At 39.2% G+C, this 17,788-nt stretch overlaps 2 protein-coding genes across 2 annotated transcripts in view; one reads left to right on the top strand and one right to left on the bottom strand.

The window, feature by feature from the left end:
* Positions 1-115, bottom strand: part of efhb (EF-hand domain family, member B) — a 17,012-nt gene extending 16,897 nt beyond the window's left edge. Inside the window, exon 1 of the mRNA XM_088327510.1 lies at positions 62-115. The gene's annotated coding sequence lies outside the window, so the exon portion shown is untranslated. The remainder of the gene's footprint in view (positions 1-61) is intronic.
* The window catches only part of LOC148372993 (ras-related protein Rab-5A), an 18,532-nt gene extending 852 nt beyond the window's left edge, over positions 1-17,680 (top strand). Inside the window, exons 2-6 of the mRNA XM_088327515.1 lie at positions 6,509-6,707; positions 8,290-8,441; positions 10,956-11,078; positions 12,461-12,554; positions 16,709-17,680. Of these exons, the coding sequence (XP_088183641.1) occupies positions 6,542-6,707; positions 8,290-8,441; positions 10,956-11,078; positions 12,461-12,554; positions 16,709-16,824 (651 nt within the window). The 5' untranslated portion in view covers positions 6,509-6,541 and the 3' untranslated portion in view covers positions 16,825-17,680. The remainder of the gene's footprint in view (positions 1-6,508; positions 6,708-8,289; positions 8,442-10,955; positions 11,079-12,460; positions 12,555-16,708) is intronic.
* Positions 17,681-17,788: the final 108 nt, after the last annotated feature.

The raw sequence follows: 17,788 nt of genomic DNA, 5'->3' as shown, positions 1-17,788 counted from the left end.
GTGTTTTACACGAAAATCATATGATTTAGTCCTCAGTTGGTGTACATTAAACGTGTCTTACCCAACTCCACTTAATTGTGAGCTTAATTTAATCGTGTTATTAAGTCCAAAACAAGACGTCTCAAATCATGTTGTTCGGCCCACCGTGGTCCAAATTAATTCGTCCAAACATTTAAAGATGTTTTATCAACATCCTGAAGGCATTTTTTTCAACTTTTCATTTTTTTTTACCAAAAAGTCACATTTTATCCTTACATTTGGTGTTTTTTTGAAGTCAAGTCATGTTTATTTGTATAGCCCTTAGTCACAAAGAGTCTCAAAGGGCTGCACAGACCACAGAATATTGCAGACCAGACTATTATTACACCATCACCTGATCTATAACCTACATGAGGTCAAATAATACACAGATACACAGATATTGTCAACATAAAATATGTTATTCATATGCTATAGAATAGAATTATGTTTTAAGCTTAGATTTAAACATGTCCACTGAAGTTGCAGATCGAATCTCGGGGGAATAGCATTCCACAGCACCGGGGAACGCTCTCGAACCTGCGGATCTCTTCTTTGCTCTTGGAATCACTAGTAGACCAGCATTTTCAGAGCGAAGGCTCCGGGCCAGAACATAGGGTGAAATTAAATCTGAAAGATACGAGGGAGCAAGTCCATGCATGATTTTGTATACTACCAACAGAACCTTGAAATCACATCTTAACCTAACAGGAAGCCAATGTAGGTTACCTAAAATCAGGGTAATGTGATCAAACTCTCTTGTCTTAGTTAAAAGCCTCGCTGCAGCATTTTGCACCAGCTGAAGGCTCTTGATTTTGGACTTCCGGAGACCGGTGAGTAGTGCATTACAGTAATCGAGATGGGAAGTTACAAATGCATGAATTATAATCTCCGCATCCGAATGAGACAGTTTAGGGCAACTTTTAGCAATGTTGCGAAGATGGGAAAAAAAAGCTGTCTAGTAATATTCTTAACGTGTGTTTGAAAGGACAGATCAGGGTCAAATATGACACCTACATTTTTGACTGAGTCACTCTGGGTGATATTACATTTGTCAATGTTCAGAGCTGTTTTTGAGAACAAATCACGGCATTTAGATGGACCAATAACTAGCATTTCGGTCTTTTCAGAGTTAAAGCGCAAGAAGTTGAGTGACATCCATTCTTTTATCTCAGTGAGGCAGACCTCGATTTCCACAATTTAGTGTGGCAGATTCCTCCATCGGAAGATATAGTTGAGCGTCATCTGCGTAGCAATGAAAACTGATATTATACTTGTGAATAATATCACCTAATATAAGCATGTAACTGCTGAAAAGAAGGGGGTCAAGTACTGAACCCTGCGGAACACCACATATAACACTAAAGGGCTCAGATGTCATTTCACCATATTTAACACAGTGCTTCCTATCTGAGAGGTAGGGGGTAGGTAGTCCGTTCAGCCAGTTTTTGCTGAGTGTAAACAATTTTCACTAAGTCGTAATTAATGACAATGACGACAATCCTATTATTATATTTGAATAAATGACATTGTAAGAAACACTTTTCATTTAACTTGTTCCATTTTTGCTGGGTGAGGTGACTTGATTAACTTGAAAAGTGTTTTACTGAATAAAACAATAGACTTGTCGTTATTGTCTTTGATTCTGATTTAGTAGCAATTGTTTAAAACCAGATTAGACATTGCACTACAGGTTAAACATGTTGTAAAAGACCCAAAAGATAAATAGAAGATAAGAAAACAAATTATATAATTGACGGTTGTTGACTGGCCCGAATTGTATGTACATCACACAATAGTGCAATGACATAAGTGGCCAATTGTGCAAAAATAAGAATAAAAAGAAATACGATATTAGCATATGTTCTTCACATAGTCGACACATATTTTTCATTGCATTTTTGTTACGATGCACTTACAATTTAGGTTAGTCTTCAAGCACTACCTTGTGAATATTTTTGCCCATTTATCTTGACATTCTTTTCATCTTATTTTTACTTTACAAGTCTTTATTACGTGTTTATCCTGGAGTGCCTTCTCATCTTGTCAATTGAAAAAAAATACAATTTGTTTGAATACTGATATATACAATTACAGGGGCGGTGATGGCTCTGGGGAAGAAACTGTTCTTTGAGCACGTTAATCTTTGTTTTAATGGACGTTGAGTGTTTTCCAGAGGTCAGCGGGTTAAGAGGTGGTGGTTGGGGCAAGAGGAGTCCTTAATAATGTGCCAATGTTCTCCAGAGCTCTCTCAAATATTCCTTCGTCATTCATCAGATGTACAAAAGTCAATTCCATTGAAGTTGGGAAAAAGTTTAAAATGTCAGTAAAATTAGAATAGAATGACTTGCAAACCTTTTCTAACCCATATTTAAATGAATACACCACAAAGACAAGATTATCCATGTTCAAACTCATAAACTTTATTTCCATAAGCAAATAATGATAAACTTAGAATTTTATAATTGCAACAAGTGCCAAAGTAGTTGGGAAAGGGGCTTCTTCACCATTGTGTTACATCACCTTTCCTTTTAATAACACTCAATAAACGTTTAGGAAGTGAGGAGACTAGTTGTTGAATCGTTGATAGTGGAATCCTTTCCCATTCTTGCTTTATGTACAGCTTCAGCTGTTCAACAGTCCGGGGTCTCCTTTGTCTTATTCTGCGCTTTATAATGCGCCACACATTTTCAATGGGAGACAGGTCAGGACTGCAGGCAGGCCAGTCAAGCACCCGCACCCTCTTACTACGAAGCCACGCTGTCGTGAGACGTGCAGTGTGTGGCTTGGCATTATCCTGCTGGAAGAAGCAAGGGCGCCCATGGTAAAGATTCTGTTTGGATGGCAACATACTTTGTTCCAAAACCTGAATGTACTTTTCTGCATTAATGGTGCCTTCACAGATGTGCAGGTTACCCATTCCTTGGCCACTCATGCACCCCCATACCATCACAGATGCTGGCTTTTGCACTTTGCGTGCATAACAGTCTGGGTGGTTCTGTTCTTCTTTGGACCGGAGGACACGACGTCCACAATTTCCAAACACAATTTGGAAAACTGACTCATCAGACCACAGAACACTTTTCCACTTTGTATCAGTCCATTTTAGATGGGCTCGGGCCCAGAGAACCCTGCGGCGTTTCTGGATGTTGTTGATGAATGGCTTACGCTTTGCAACATAAAGTTTTAACCCACACTTACGGATATAGCGTCGAACTGTATTGACTGACAGTGGTTTTCCAAAGTGTTCCTGAGCCCATGTGGTGATGTCCTTTACACATTGATGTCGGTTCTTAATGCAGTACCGCTTGAGGGCTCGGAGGTCACGGGCATTCAATAATGGTTTACGGCCATGCCGTTTACGCACAGTGATTTCTCCAGATTCCCTGAACCTTTTCACAATATTATGGACTGTAGATGATGATATCCCTAAATTCCTTGCAATTGTACTTTGAGGAATGTTGTTTTTAAACTGTTCAACAATTTGCTCACGCAGTTGTTCACAAAGAGGTGAACCTCGCCCCATCCTTGCATGTGAATGACTTAGCTTGTTCGGGTCTCCCTTTTTTATACCCAGTAACAACTCTCACCTGTTGCTAATTCATCTGTTCACCTGCAAATAGTTGGTTGATTTCCATTCATCCACTTTCTGAGTAGTTATTGACACCTGTCCCAACTATTTTGGCACGTGTTGCTGTCATCAAATTACAGAGTTGATGATTTTCTCCCAAAACAATAAAGTTTATGAGTGAAGACAATAAATATGTTGTCTTTGCTGTGCATTCATTTAAATATGGGTTGAAAAGAATTTGCAATTTACTTGGATCAATTTTTATTTGCAATTAACACACTTTCCCAACTTCATTGGAATTGAGTTTTGTATTTTGTGACCAGTGCTCTGTCCGTGCGACGTCAAATATTGTCCATGTCAGGCTAAAAAATTGAAGATTCAGGTCAGGTTGTTTCACGGTTCTCGCGACTGTTTGTCGAGTTTGTCTCGGCAAGCAGTGTTTTGTTTGTCATGTGACATTGGGAATGCCAAACAATTCCAATGACTCAGTTGGTGCGAACAGTGTCTGTCAGGTTTTAGTTAAAGACTTGCGTCCTGGAGGTCAGACCCTTTATCTAAAGACTAAACACATCTGCATGTTATCTTCACCTGTTAAATTTCAAATACAAATGTGTGCAGTGGTTTAAAATGTACACTTGAAGAGCCATAACTGTACACTGATCACTTGTGTGAGTGATAATCACGTTAACTATATTTATGTAAGACACAAAACGCATGAGAGCCGTTTGGGCATTGTTGAACTCTGTGATCATGCACAATTACTAAGATTACACTTGACAGTGTCAATCAAAAAGCAGGATTATTATTGTGGGTAAAGATGATCTTTTATTGACCACCCCCGCCATTTAAGATGCACAGGCTGATTCAGGTTTTCCAACCTTAATCAGTTGTGCAAAAGGGTTTATGATTATTATCAAATGTTGGGTTTGTGGGGCAGGAAATGCAACTGAATTGCACCTAAGCCGCAGATTGAGTTCGCACACTTGCAAAAAAGCCATTTGCTGATCATTTGTGGCATTAAAGGGACACTGTGTATCCTCCTCGTGGTAAAAAACTTCATTCATTAAAAAAACACACAATATTGATTTGAATAATAAGAACATGCTCTGTCATATAAACATGCATTTTCTTGTAATACTCATAGGTAAAAAAAAACATGTTTATTTTAGATAACACGAGGCTCTCCTAGAGGAAGCTGACATGATTGTTGGACATCTTGCGGGTAAGGGTTTCCCCCCATAAACAAAATCTTTTGAAAGGCTGGGCAAAATATTAAAAGGAAAAATGGTGCGGTTTGGTCACTTTGAGTCCTTGTAGTAACACAGTGTCCCTTTAAACAATAAACAGTACTAAATAATAAGATTATACAAACTTATTGTTAAACAGCTCTTACATTTCCTGATGTCGCAAAGCTCAACACGCCAGATCACATTTGTTTGTACACCCCTTAATCAGCAAAAGTCTCAAAGGGCTGCACAGACAACCATTAAAACGTCCCCGATCAGAAACCTACATGAAGCCAAAGAAAAATTCAAAATCCTCGACATGACGAAAACTAAGAACTGTTGAGCAGGGGCCGATCATGAGGTAACCCCACATTCAGGGTGACCACGCTGCAATGGATGTTGCAAGGGAATCAACAGACAATGAACAAAAACAACACATAACAAAAGTTTTAAATCCTGACTAGTTAATTGGAACCGTACCCAGAATTACAACATCAATACAAAATCTTTGAGTTCTATTTTGCACTGAATGTTCCTTTCCCGCATGCGCATCTGGTGAAATGCATACCAAATGAGTTATTTGTGTCACCTGTGGTCCAGGAATTTCTATAAATTCCATTCTTGCCACAGGTTCATTTTCTTCAGAATCTTCTCGCGTGAACACAAGTATTCCGAGTGACAAAATGCGCTGGCGGTCATACGGGACTCTAGTTACACTCATAACATTGGTTTTGATGTTTAACCATGAAAGATTTATTCGGTTTGGTTATCATAACCGTGCCCTGAGGATAACTTTACAGAACTGTATTGGTTTTCATTTTACCTCTGAAAAGTGATGGGTCCCAGGGACTCGCATGCTCAAAAATCTATGGGTCCCAACAGAGATCTATGGGTCCCCAAAATTTAGTGTGCTCCATGCCCTTACAAACTGTCGTATTTTCCCTTACAAAATACAAAACAATCTTTTTTTTTTTCCAAATATGTTTATTTATGTAGTTTAACATGTTATATTGTACATGTGTTTCCTTATATCATATATATTGTTAATGAACATTTTGTTGTGAGACACTGAGTTGCTTGACATGAATGAGGTTTATTATAAAAAACTAAGTCGCTTGGACGTTCACTGTAGAAGGAAAAAATACATGCAAATATAATTAAGTAGAATATTACATTTCCTTATTCAAATTATGATTTTCTGCATTAAATTATTGTTGGTAATATACTGATTAAAAGGGACCACCACAAACCTGTCTTTTTTCGTTTTTCTCCTTTTACACTTCCTTTTTTTCTTAACTTCTTTATTCAACATAATCATTCGTAATATAATGCATCAAAGCAAGTGAGCCGTTTGAGAGCCGGCTCTTTAATGAGTGGAGCCGAAAAGGCAGGTTCTCTAAAAAGAGACGGACTTTCATTACACAACTCGAACTCGAGATCGGCGTGCAGACGAAATCTCGAACCGCGAGACCAAAACAACAATGGCGGATCTGCCTGACGAAAAGTTTGGAGTGCGGTAAATCTTTGTTAAAAAGTTACAATGACAATTTTGTGTCCCGGGGACGCACGTTGATTTGACACGATGCGTCCCCAGCAAAAATAATGCGTCTAGGACGCAGGGCCGCGGGCAAACGAGAACACTGCTGTATCACCTTTGATCGATGAAATGACACTTCCCCTTCTTTTCTCGCAGCATCCACGTCAGGAAGTGTCCTGAGCAAGCGACATGGCAAGTAGAGGCGGAGCTACCCGACCCAACGGGCCCAACGCCGGCAACAAGATCTGCCAGTTCAAGCTGGTGCTGCTGGGGGAGTCGGCGGTGGGGAAGTCGAGTCTGGTGCTCCGCTTCGTCAAGGGACAGTTCCACGAATTTCAGGAGAGCACCATTGGAGGTTTTGCTTGTCTTGTCCTGCTGAACAGCATTGCTTTTTTTCAATCTTATCCGTGACCTGCTATAGTTTCCGGTTCATTTCCTGCTTTGCTCACAATTAGTCATTTTTGCGTGACTTAACACGCATCGCCGAATGTGAACAGTCAGCCATATTGGATGGGTCAACCAGACGAGGTTTGATGTTGTCACAGCTCTACTTGTTTTTAGGGTTTCAATGGGTGCTTGAAATCCTTGAAAATCATTGAATTCTAATGTGCTTTCAAGGGTTGAAAATCGCTTAAAATTTGGGTGAAGACCTTACAATGATAGCTAATTTTCTCAAGTCAGCTTACTAATGACACTGATACTGCTCTCTGGTGGCTTCGCTTTGCAATTGCATTTCTTCTTTCCTCGTGATGAACAGAAGCTCGCATTTGTTTGTATAACATTGTGCTATGAAGCGTCATCACCCTTACCAATCGCGCCCAAAAGGCCAAGTGCATGCTACACTTAAACAGGGCACTATGAAATGTGTATTAGTGCAAGGATTACATATTATTATGGACATTTATTATAAGCTGTGCTAAAAAATACGATGGCGTTTCTCAGTGGTAAATTGTCAAGGGAAAAACTTCCTGCAACTGAAAATGTTAGGTACATACAACTGTCCTTTTATCTTAAAAACACGCATGGTTCATATTCACAAATATATTTGCGATTCACTCGAGATCTCAAAATGTCCTATATAAATGCAAACGCCAGACTAAAAATCGCATATGTAAAATGCAGATGTATTTGTGGCTCTGCAAATGACATGATTCACACCAAATTTATTTTTAACGGTCCTGGAAAAATTGTAAATTGGCTTTTGAAGGTCCTTCAAAAGTGCTTGAATTTTGGCCATGAAAAAGGTGTAGGAACGTTGAATTTTGTTGGCTGTGCAAGGCGTTGTTTTTTGTGACTCCAAGTACTGTTGAGTGAAGGCCAGAGTGACAACCTCGCATGCAATGCACCTTTTGGAGATGGTGGGTGCATGCAATCAGCCCTACGCGAAAATATTAAGCTTTTTCCCGGTGAAAATGAGCACCAAAAAGAGTGCAAGGTGATTGGAGGGCAGAGATGGGCTCCGAATTAATGCAATGCGATCCCCAGGGATGGCCCGGGCATGCTAAAACGCCTCGCAGTTGATGGTGCGTCCTTCGCTGGCTGAAACGAGTCTCAGAGAACCTATGACATCAATCCTAAACCCTACACCACGCGCTTTATTCTAGCGCCTATGGCTCGTGTTTATACATAAGTGAACATTTGTTGTCGCAATTTAGCCCAGAATGTTCAACAACAGCAAAACTAGAGGTTTCATAGCCATATTTTGAATGTCAATCGCAATGATAATGAAGTAGTACGTTTACCTCATAATTATTACCCATCCAATATGATCGCTTTACTAAGGTTTCTCAGATGTCGATTATGTGATAGAAGCTATCAATAGTGGAAAACATGATTTAAACAAGCTTTAGCAATTAAACTGCTGGAAAAATGAGGAAATGTAAGAATGCAACTTCCTAAAGATGGTTGACTTTTGTTCCTTGTCGCTATCTCTACAGCCGCCTTCCTTACTCAGACGGTATGCTTGGACGACACGACAGTCAAGTTTGAAATTTGGGACACGGCTGGCCAGGAACGCTACCACAGTCTGGCCCCTATGTACTACAGAGGCGCCCAGGCGGCCATTGTGGTCTATGATATTACCAACGAGGTACGTCACAAACATTCGACCCCCCGTTTTCTGCAGAGTAACTCTTGGTTAATTTGAGTTATCTTTATTTATTTAGCCCTTAATCACAAAAGTCTCAAAAGGCACCCTTAATACACCATAGGGCTGAAACTAACAATTATTTTATTAATTGATGAATCTGTCGATTATTTCTTTTTCGATTAATCAATGATCATATTTAAAAAAAAAAAAAACAACAACACTTAATCCATTTCCTCTTTATTCAAATATTAAATATTTGGATAAATAAGAAAAACACAATATTCTACTTTATTACCTGTAAACAACAAAAACTCCAAGTCTTTGTCAAATAATAAACAAAATTACATAATATATGCTATACACCTGCAAGTCTATATTTTTACCATAAAGTGTAAAAAACGAGGCATCTTTTTTATTAAAGGACATGAGCTTGTGTACTAGGAAATAAATGCAAATCTGAAAACCCAGTAACATGGTTTTCAACATTAACAAGCAAAAAGTAAATATGACCACTAACAGGTTTCCCCACTAACTCACTCTCTCACCCATTCTAGAACTCATGCAAAAATGAGCATGTCAATGAGGATTATGTTGAGGATGCTCTCAGTGATGACAGCTGCTTGCTGTTGCGTTCATGATGTCTTTCTCGTCATGAAACTTGTCATTGTTTGCTGTTTTTTAATAAGAAAAGTATAGTATGAGTATGAATTAGGGCACAATTTACAAGGACACAATTATCACTCAGACTTTGCTGGAAATGTAAAACTTGATGCTTAAACCTATTACCACCATTGTGTGCAATTACAAGATGAGTTTTTTTTAACTAAATAAAGCAAAAATAAAAACTGCTTAAAATGATAAATGGAACAGGAGTGGGCACTTTAAAGCTTTGGCTTCAGCCTACTCCCTTTGGGCACATTTTTATGTTAATATTACTGTATTGTTCAGCTGTTTTGGATTTTTGCAAACAATTTGTTGTTCCCCTTTATTAGTGATAGATACTGTTTTTTTGTGCCGTGCCCAAATAAACTTAATTCTTTTATTAAAGTATATCAGAATGGAGAAGAAGGCCGTCTCTGAGCCTGTTTGTCCTGCTTTTGCGGGACCTGTAGCGCCTACCAGAGGGCAACAGGTCAAAGAGGTAGTGGTCGGGTGGGTATCGATCATTTATAATGTTAATGTCCCCTACGGTATCACCAGCAATGTCTTCTAGACTGGACAGAGAGTAGCCGAGGATGTTTTGGACTGTGCAGATTACTCTGTATGTTTTTCTGTTGTGCTCCCAGAATACCATACGGTGATGCTGTAGCACAGACTAACATTTCAGTTCCTCACTTAATCACTCGGACTGTGCCAGAAAAGTAAAACTCTATGCTTAATCTTGCCACCATTGTGTGAAAGTTTTTTGTAAAGAACAATTAAACACTGCTTAAGATTATTTAACTGAAATAAAATGTATCTCTGGCACGCATGCATGCATACACTCATTAATCAGCTAGTATCGGCCAGCTACCGGAGACCAACGTTAGGTTTCCTCACTTTAAAACGCAAACAACAAACAAATGAAAACAAATAATGTAGTGGCTTACCCCGAAGCGGAGCTCCTCGTCGGTGACTCCACATTTTCGTTTTCAGTGCTGCCTCATAATGGTGTTGGTCCCGTGCCATGCAAAATCACCTTTGCAAAGCTTGCAAGAGACGCACTTTTTGGTTTTGAAAACTGTGGAAAGCTCCCACACTTTTGAGGACTTCGGTCTAATTATTTCCTTGGTGTCTGTTTCATGAGTTGAGTAAGCCTTTGAAAATACCGCCTTGGTTTGCTCTCCACTTAGCTCATTTATGCTCACTGACTCTTGCTGCGTATGACAGAACCTATCCATGAGCTTATTTGTTGCCAACGCTTTAATCATTGCTTTTCAATCTTTTCTATCCATATTATCGATTCCTAGTTGCAGCCCCAATGCTAAACTAAGCTGAAACCCACGAGAGCAAGGAAGAACTCAAACAACCTTAGCATGAGGAAAATTAAGAGACGTTGAGAAGGGGTCTTTCATAATGTAAACCTACTTCTAGAATAACCAGGCTGCAATGAATGTTGCAAGGCCATCATCAACATTAAATATAGGAAAAACCAGAATGCCCATGTGACAGCTTCCTTCCCCAAAACTAACTGATGCAGCCCAGGATCTTGGCTTGTCCTCCTCCCTCAAGGGCCCAAAAAAATTGTATGAAGTCAACATCTCACATAAGCTATGGAATATAAGTGCGTATAATGCCTAGATTTAAACACTTCCACTGAAGTTGCAGATGAAATCTCAGGAGTCAGAGCATTCCACAGCACAAGCGCCTAAATGGAGAATACTATTGATCCTGCAGATTTCTTCTTGACTCTTGCTTGCCGATTTTTCTAGGTGGCTGGGGCTAAATAGTACCATACAACCTGAATTGGTTGTTATCCACATCCCCTAGGCATGCTTACTAGTAACGCTTTTCTTGCTCTTGCTACCTGTTCAGGAGTCGTTTGTGCGCGCAAAGAACTGGGTAAAGGAGCTGCAGAGGCAAGCCAGTCCCAACATCGTCATCGCACTCGCTGGCAACAAAGCTGACTTGGCCGGCAAGCGAGCGCTCGACTTTCAGGTGTGTCAAAATACATACTTGTAAAACGACTATTATGCTATATTGTGCAACGGTAGCAAAGTATTGCCTTTTCCTGTAATCTGCTGGACACATGAGTAGTACTTTAATTGAACACCCTTTTTCGTTTTTCTTTTGAACATTTAGATAGATAGATACTTTATTCATCCCCGTAGGGAAATTCACACTTCCAGCAGTATCCTTGTGTTGAAAAATACAATAATAAAGATATAGAATACAAAAACACCCAATATAACGTTTTGCCATAGTGTTTAAATAGTGCTACGGAAAATACACACTGTAATAAAATTAGGGTAATATGCAAATGTAGGGGTGGGGTTTAATGTGGGCTTTTACTCCCTCTGGGTGGAGTTAAAGAGCCTCGTGGCATGAGGAAGAAATGATATCCTCAGTCTGTCCGTCAATCTGTCAATCAGTATTTGATCAAATGTCTTACCATAAACATGCGCGCTGATAGTCCCTGTTGAATTGAATAACATCACAAATAAGAATGAATCAATTTTTTGATTGTATAGAGCTTTCTTAATCTTTAATTTCTGTGTGATGCAAGCCATGCTGCAAAGTGGTCATTCAAAATTTAAGATTTAAAGATCTCATCATGCCTTTCAGAAAACCGTGGATAATAAAGTAGCTGCCGAGTAGTTTTTGTGAATTTTTTTTTAAATTACCGTACTTTCCGCACTATAAGGCGCACCTAAAAGCCTTTATTTTTTTCAAAAGCTGACCATGCGCCTTATAATACAGTGCGCCTTATATATGGATCAATATTAAGTCGCAAAGTCTTGCAACTAAAGCAAGCAGCCGCTGACTAGATTTTCCCCCGAAGGCGAAGTCGTCCGCGGTGTATGCTGGGATTTATATACCGGCGTTTCATTTCCTAACCAATGAGTCAATCATCATTTGAATCAGTCACTATTGGCTAAAGTTATTCGGAGGTAAAGGGGGCGGATCCTTTTTATCATTTACAGGCTCGCATAGGCTAAAGGGGCGAAAGGAAGCCTGCAATTGGCCGAAAAAGATGAATGAATGTGTGCCAGCAAAAAATAAAGTGGAAACTAAGAAATGTTTTATTTGGTGACATCGTACGGACACCGCATCCGCACGTGTCTACGACACGTATTTGCTTCTTTGCAAGCTTTCGGAATGTTAAGGGGGTAATAAGTTTGACTGAACTATCTGACTGTTACGTCGACGTTCCCATTGTAGCGCCTTATAATCCGGTGCGCCTTATGTATGGAAAATATAGGACCAAAAACTATTTTTTGGGGGTGCGCCCTATAACCCGGTGCGCCTTATAGTGCGGAAAATACGGTATGTAAAAGTGTGCCATGAAAGCATTTCAATGATGTCTATTCGGTTTACAGGACGCCCAATCGTACGCCGAAGACAACAGCCTTCTCTTTATGGAGACGTCAGCAAAGACTTCCATGAACGTTAACGAAATCTTCATGGCGATTGGTGAGTTATTTGAGGGAGAAAGCCATCGTATACATTATTTATACGTATTTTTATGTTTAGTTCGTATTCCCTTTCATTTTATTTATTAACTATATGGAATAGACAAATCTCACATTGATACATCATTATGAATATTTATGGTTTATCACTGACAAATGCTAAAATTAATAATTCTAATATGTAATACTGACATAACATTAAACATGTAGTTTGTTAGATGATTTTAGAGCACGCGTACCTGTCTGTTTCAATTTTGTGTTCAATAATCTCGACATAAAGTGGTTATCTTTTGATAGTCAGTTTTTACAACATGCACTTAAAGCCCTTCAACCAGGGACATCTTGTTTGAAAGTCTCTACTTGATAAGCTCCTAACACCACTTAAAATGGGCTTACACGTTAATTCTTTCAAAACATTTACTGTTTACCCTATTTAATTTTTTATTATGATAAGATATGGTGAAATTTGTCAAATTATCAAATGTCTTCCATAGTAGTCTTTTTATTGTGATAAATACCCTCAAGTTGAATTAACATTCAAATTAACATCTAAATGAAAAAAAATACTGCACTGAAAAACCATAATTTTGATCAAAAAAGTACATATCGCTAATTTCAATGATAATTAAGGAACCATAAAAAAATATTAACTCCTAAATATTTATGCAATGGCAAAATAAATTAAAAAGTTATATCTGGAAAATAAGTAAAAATACAGCAACATGTTATTAAGGGAACATGACTTGACTAATGAAATAAATTGTTTAAAACACATATTTTAGCCATTGAAATCTAGCTTACAGTGAAGAAAATAATGATATTTTTCTATTTCTCCCACTTAAAAATCATGGAGGGTTCTGGAATTTTCATCATAGGTGCATGTCTACTGTGAGAGAGATAAACTAAAAAGAAAAATCCAGAAATCACAATGCTTGATTTTCTTAACTATTTGTGTGATACAGCTGCAGATAAGTATTGGAGCACCTGTGAATCATCTAGAATTCTGACCTGAAAGACCTGTTAGTCCGCCCATTAGAAGTCTACCTGCACTCCATGTGTCATCTTGAATCAGATGCACCTGTTTGAGGTTGTTAGCTGCATAAAGACAACTGTCCATCCCATACAATTAGTAAGACTTTTAACTTGTAACATGGCGAACACTAAAGAGCAGTCCAAAGACACCAGAGACAAAATTGTACACCTCAACAAGGTTGGAAAGGGCTACGGAGCAATTGCCGAGCAGCTTGGTGAAAAAAGGTCCACTGTTGGAGCCATTATTACAAAATGGAAGAAGCTAAACATGATGGTTAATCTCAATCGGAGTGGGGTCCCATGTAATATATCACCCCATGGGGCCTCAATAATTCCGAGAAAGGTGAGTAATCCTCCTGGAAATACACGAGAGGAGTTGGTCGATGAGCTAAAAAGAGCTGGTACGACAGTTTTAAAGGTCACTGTAGGTAAAACACCAAGACCTCACTGTTTGAAATCATGCATGGCACGGTTCCACTGCTAAAACCAGCACATGTCAAGGCCTGTCTTAAGTTTGCATATGACCAATTGGATGATACAGAGGAGTCATGGGAGAAAGTTTCGTGGTCAAATGAGACCAAAATAGAACTTTTTGGTCCTAATTCCACTAAGCGTGTTTGGAGAAAAAAGAATGAAGAGTACAATCCGAAGAACACCATCCCTCCTGTGCACGGGGGGGTTTTTCTGCACATTGGACAGGATGATTGCACCGCATTAAAGAGAGGATGACTTAGGCCGTGTATTGTGAGATTTTGGGTAACAACCTCCTTCCCTTAGTCAGAGCATTGATGATGGGTCGTGGCTGGGTCTTCCAACGCGACAACGATCTGAAGCACACAGCCAGGAAAACCAAGGAGTGACTCTGTAAGAAGCATATCAAGGTTCCAGCCAATCTCCAGACCTAAATCCAATCGAAAATCTTTGGAGCGAGCTCAAACTCTGGATTTCTCAGCGATAGCCCAGAAACCTGACTCATCTAGAGAAAATCTGTGTGGAGGAGTGGGCCAAGACCCCTCCTGCAGTATGTGCAAACCTGGTGAAGACTACAGGAAACATCTGACCTCTTTAATAGCAAACAATGGCTACTGTACCAAAAATTAACATTCATTTTCTCAGGTGTTCAAATAATTATTTGTAGCTATATCACACAAATAAATTGTCAAAAAAATCATGCATTGTGATTTCTGGATTTTTCTTTTTTGTTTATCTCCCTCACAGTGGACATGCACCTACGAGAAAATTTCAGACCCCTCCATGATTTCTAAGTGGGAGAAATAGCAAAATAGCAGGGTGTTCAAATACTTATTTTCTTCACTGTAGTTCTAGTGCTAATTAATCACACTAAATGAAATTATGTACTTTGTCAACTTGTCAAATTGCATTAATCATGCAGTCAAAATGTATTTTATTCATGTAAATAAATAATAACAAACACATTTTAGTGCTGTTTAATTACACCAAATTATATGTATACAATAACATATAACGTTTATACAAATGAAATGATTTGAGTATGTTATCTGTGTATGTATAATTCAGTATTTAAATTTAGTTTTTAACAACTGGATAATGCATGGAGAAATCTGTTTATTTTAAAGGTGTCCTTAAAAAGTTGAAAGTTAAACATTTTCTTTATAAAGTATGTGTTAACTATGCCCAAAGAGTCCAAAGAGCAGATGTTTTTTTAACCGCACCTAGCTGCTCTTATCTTTTAAGCAAAGCTGTTAGGGTCGGAACACATTAGGTCCTTTTTTTCCCCCCGTTTATATTTGTTAGTGCAGCTTGAACATGGTGAAAGTAAGAAGAGGCCTCGTTCTGCTACAGTCCAACTGTCAACACAAACCCCAAGAAAGGTGAAAAAAGAGTTTATTCGAGTGTCTAAGAAATGCACTTACTTGCACGTGCGATATAAACGAGCTGACGGAGGCTGCAATGATTAGCGGCAGCAAGTAAAATGAATGAATTGATTATTGAATTGTCTTTATTTTACAATAGTACTGTACCATGAAACTAGAGGGGTTCTCCTTCAGTGTAAGAAGTAATATAGTGAGCAGCTGCATGTTAGCATCGGGGATCCTCGAATTGAGCCAGGTCTCTGTAATGGTTAAAATAAAATGCAAGAGTTGTGGCTCCACGTCATCCATTTCATGGGTAATGGATCTGGTTTTGGGGAGATACAGGCCTGCGGAACCCCGTTTGATTTCTTTAAAAATGTTCCAAATTTCGTACTGCTCCTTTAAACAATAGTTATTGTAAATGAGTCAGAAATCTTGTAACTACCGTAAATTCCGGACTATAGAGCGCACCTTTTTATAAAGCGCACCCACCACATTTTAAGAGGAAAACGGTTTTTTTACATACACGAGCCGCACCTGTATATAAGCCGCATGCGCCCACATTAAAAAAATGTAACACAAACACAAAATTAACCCAAACCCGACTTCAAGTCCCGCGATTGAAACTAAATGTCCTTCACTAAAGTGTACAGTCCAAAAATCACAGCCGGCATAATGAACAGAAAATGATACCGGTACTTAAGGTTTGATGCAGACCTGCAGAATCCAGGTCCCGTTGAAAGTAATCCAAGGAAAAAAGTGTATATTTCCAAAGGTAAGGGTGGGAAAAATATATCAGATGAAGACATTTACCCACGCAACTCCTTTTTCTTTAACCAACTTTTTACCCCCTCTTCTTTCCTTGTCTGTCCCTCACCATTAGCGGTCCCCACTTAAACTCGGCACCCCGCGTTTGTTCCGCCCCTCATTTTTCGTTCACCCGTGCAAAACATATCAGAATAAGTGTCTAAAATAAATACATTACAAAAATATACAGTTGCAAATACATATTATACATGGGTTACACATATTTACAAAGAAAGACGGTACACCAAGAGAGTTTTCAAAGCTTTAATAATAATAATATAACTTTGACAGGGCAGTTAATGGTAGCAACACTCGAGCGCCGCTAGCAGCCGTTCGAAAAATTACATAAATTGGCCGCATCACTGAATAAGCCGGAGGGTTGAAAGTTAGGGAAAAAAGTAGCGGCTTATAGTCTGGAATTTACGGTATTCAGTGTGGTAAAACAAACTCATGTTTTTTTTGTGCGATGATGTCATCGTAGCCAAGAAGCTCCCCAAGAACGAGCCCCAAACGTCCGGAGGCGGAGCCGGGCGGAACCGGGGCGTGGACCTGACCGAGACAGCCCAGCCCAGCAGCCGTACCTGCTGCAGTAACTAGGAGCGTTCCTGCATAACAAAACACGCAAAACATACACAAGACACACAGCTTCCTTACATCGGTCCTCACTACCCCTGTCCAAAATAGCAAAAAGACTGTGTATAGCTGCATTTCTAAAAAAAAAAAAAATGATTTTCCTTTCTTTTGTTGACGTTTCTCCTCCTTTCTTTTTAAAGGCTTTTTTTTTAAGAAGTGTACATTAGTATAACAGTTGCATGTTATCACTACAACGCCTGAAGCAAACAACCCTCTTGTCGTAAACTAACTCCCCCCTCCCCCTCTATGCCAGCCCACAAAATGGCTCTTATCCTGACTCGCTTCAGCACCACTCCCCTTCCAATTTCCTGTTGGGTGAAGCAAAACCCAGAAGGAGGGATTTCACCCTCCACGCCCTTTCTAAAGAGGACCCGTCGATCATTTCCTCTCCCCGAGTCGCCGCCACGCGTGTAAAAAAAAAAAAAAAAAAAAAAGACCACACGACAAAAAGAGATTCCGAACAATTGTACAGTTGGTTATGCTTTTTATTTTGATTTTTCTTTATTTGTATTCATTCTCTTCTCGTCTTCAACTGGTAAAGCTGTGGTGTTTTTTTTTTTTAAACTATTCTAATTAGCTCCGTGTCGTGTTATTAACAAAAACAGAGGGAAAAACAAACAAACCTAATCTAGTGTCACGTCGGAAAAGGAACTTTTAATGGCTTTGCACACAGTGTTGATCATCATGTCTTCATTTTATACGAGCGAGTGCTTACGACCCGCTCACGGCTCGGAAGGGTTTTAACCGCGCGACGGGCCCGGTCGGTTTTTGAGTGTCTAAAAACAACTTAATAAATTGAATAAAGGTTGCATCTCTTGTATGCCCTTTTTGCTCTCCTGTTTGATATGTGATTACACGGCTAGCCCTCGTTTTTTGCGGTTGTTGGGGATGTAGCGTATATAGATAGATAGATGGATAGTTTATTCAT

Source organism: Urocampus carinirostris, chromosome 2, assembly GCF_059441175.1.
Source record: "Urocampus carinirostris isolate Australia breed hairy pipefish chromosome 2, RoL_Ucar_1.0, whole genome shotgun sequence".
NCBI classification, from domain to species: Eukaryota; Metazoa; Chordata; class Actinopteri; order Syngnathiformes; family Syngnathidae; genus Urocampus; species Urocampus carinirostris.
The sequence above is the reverse complement of the archived record's forward strand: the minus strand, read 5'-3'. Positions and strand labels throughout refer to the sequence as shown.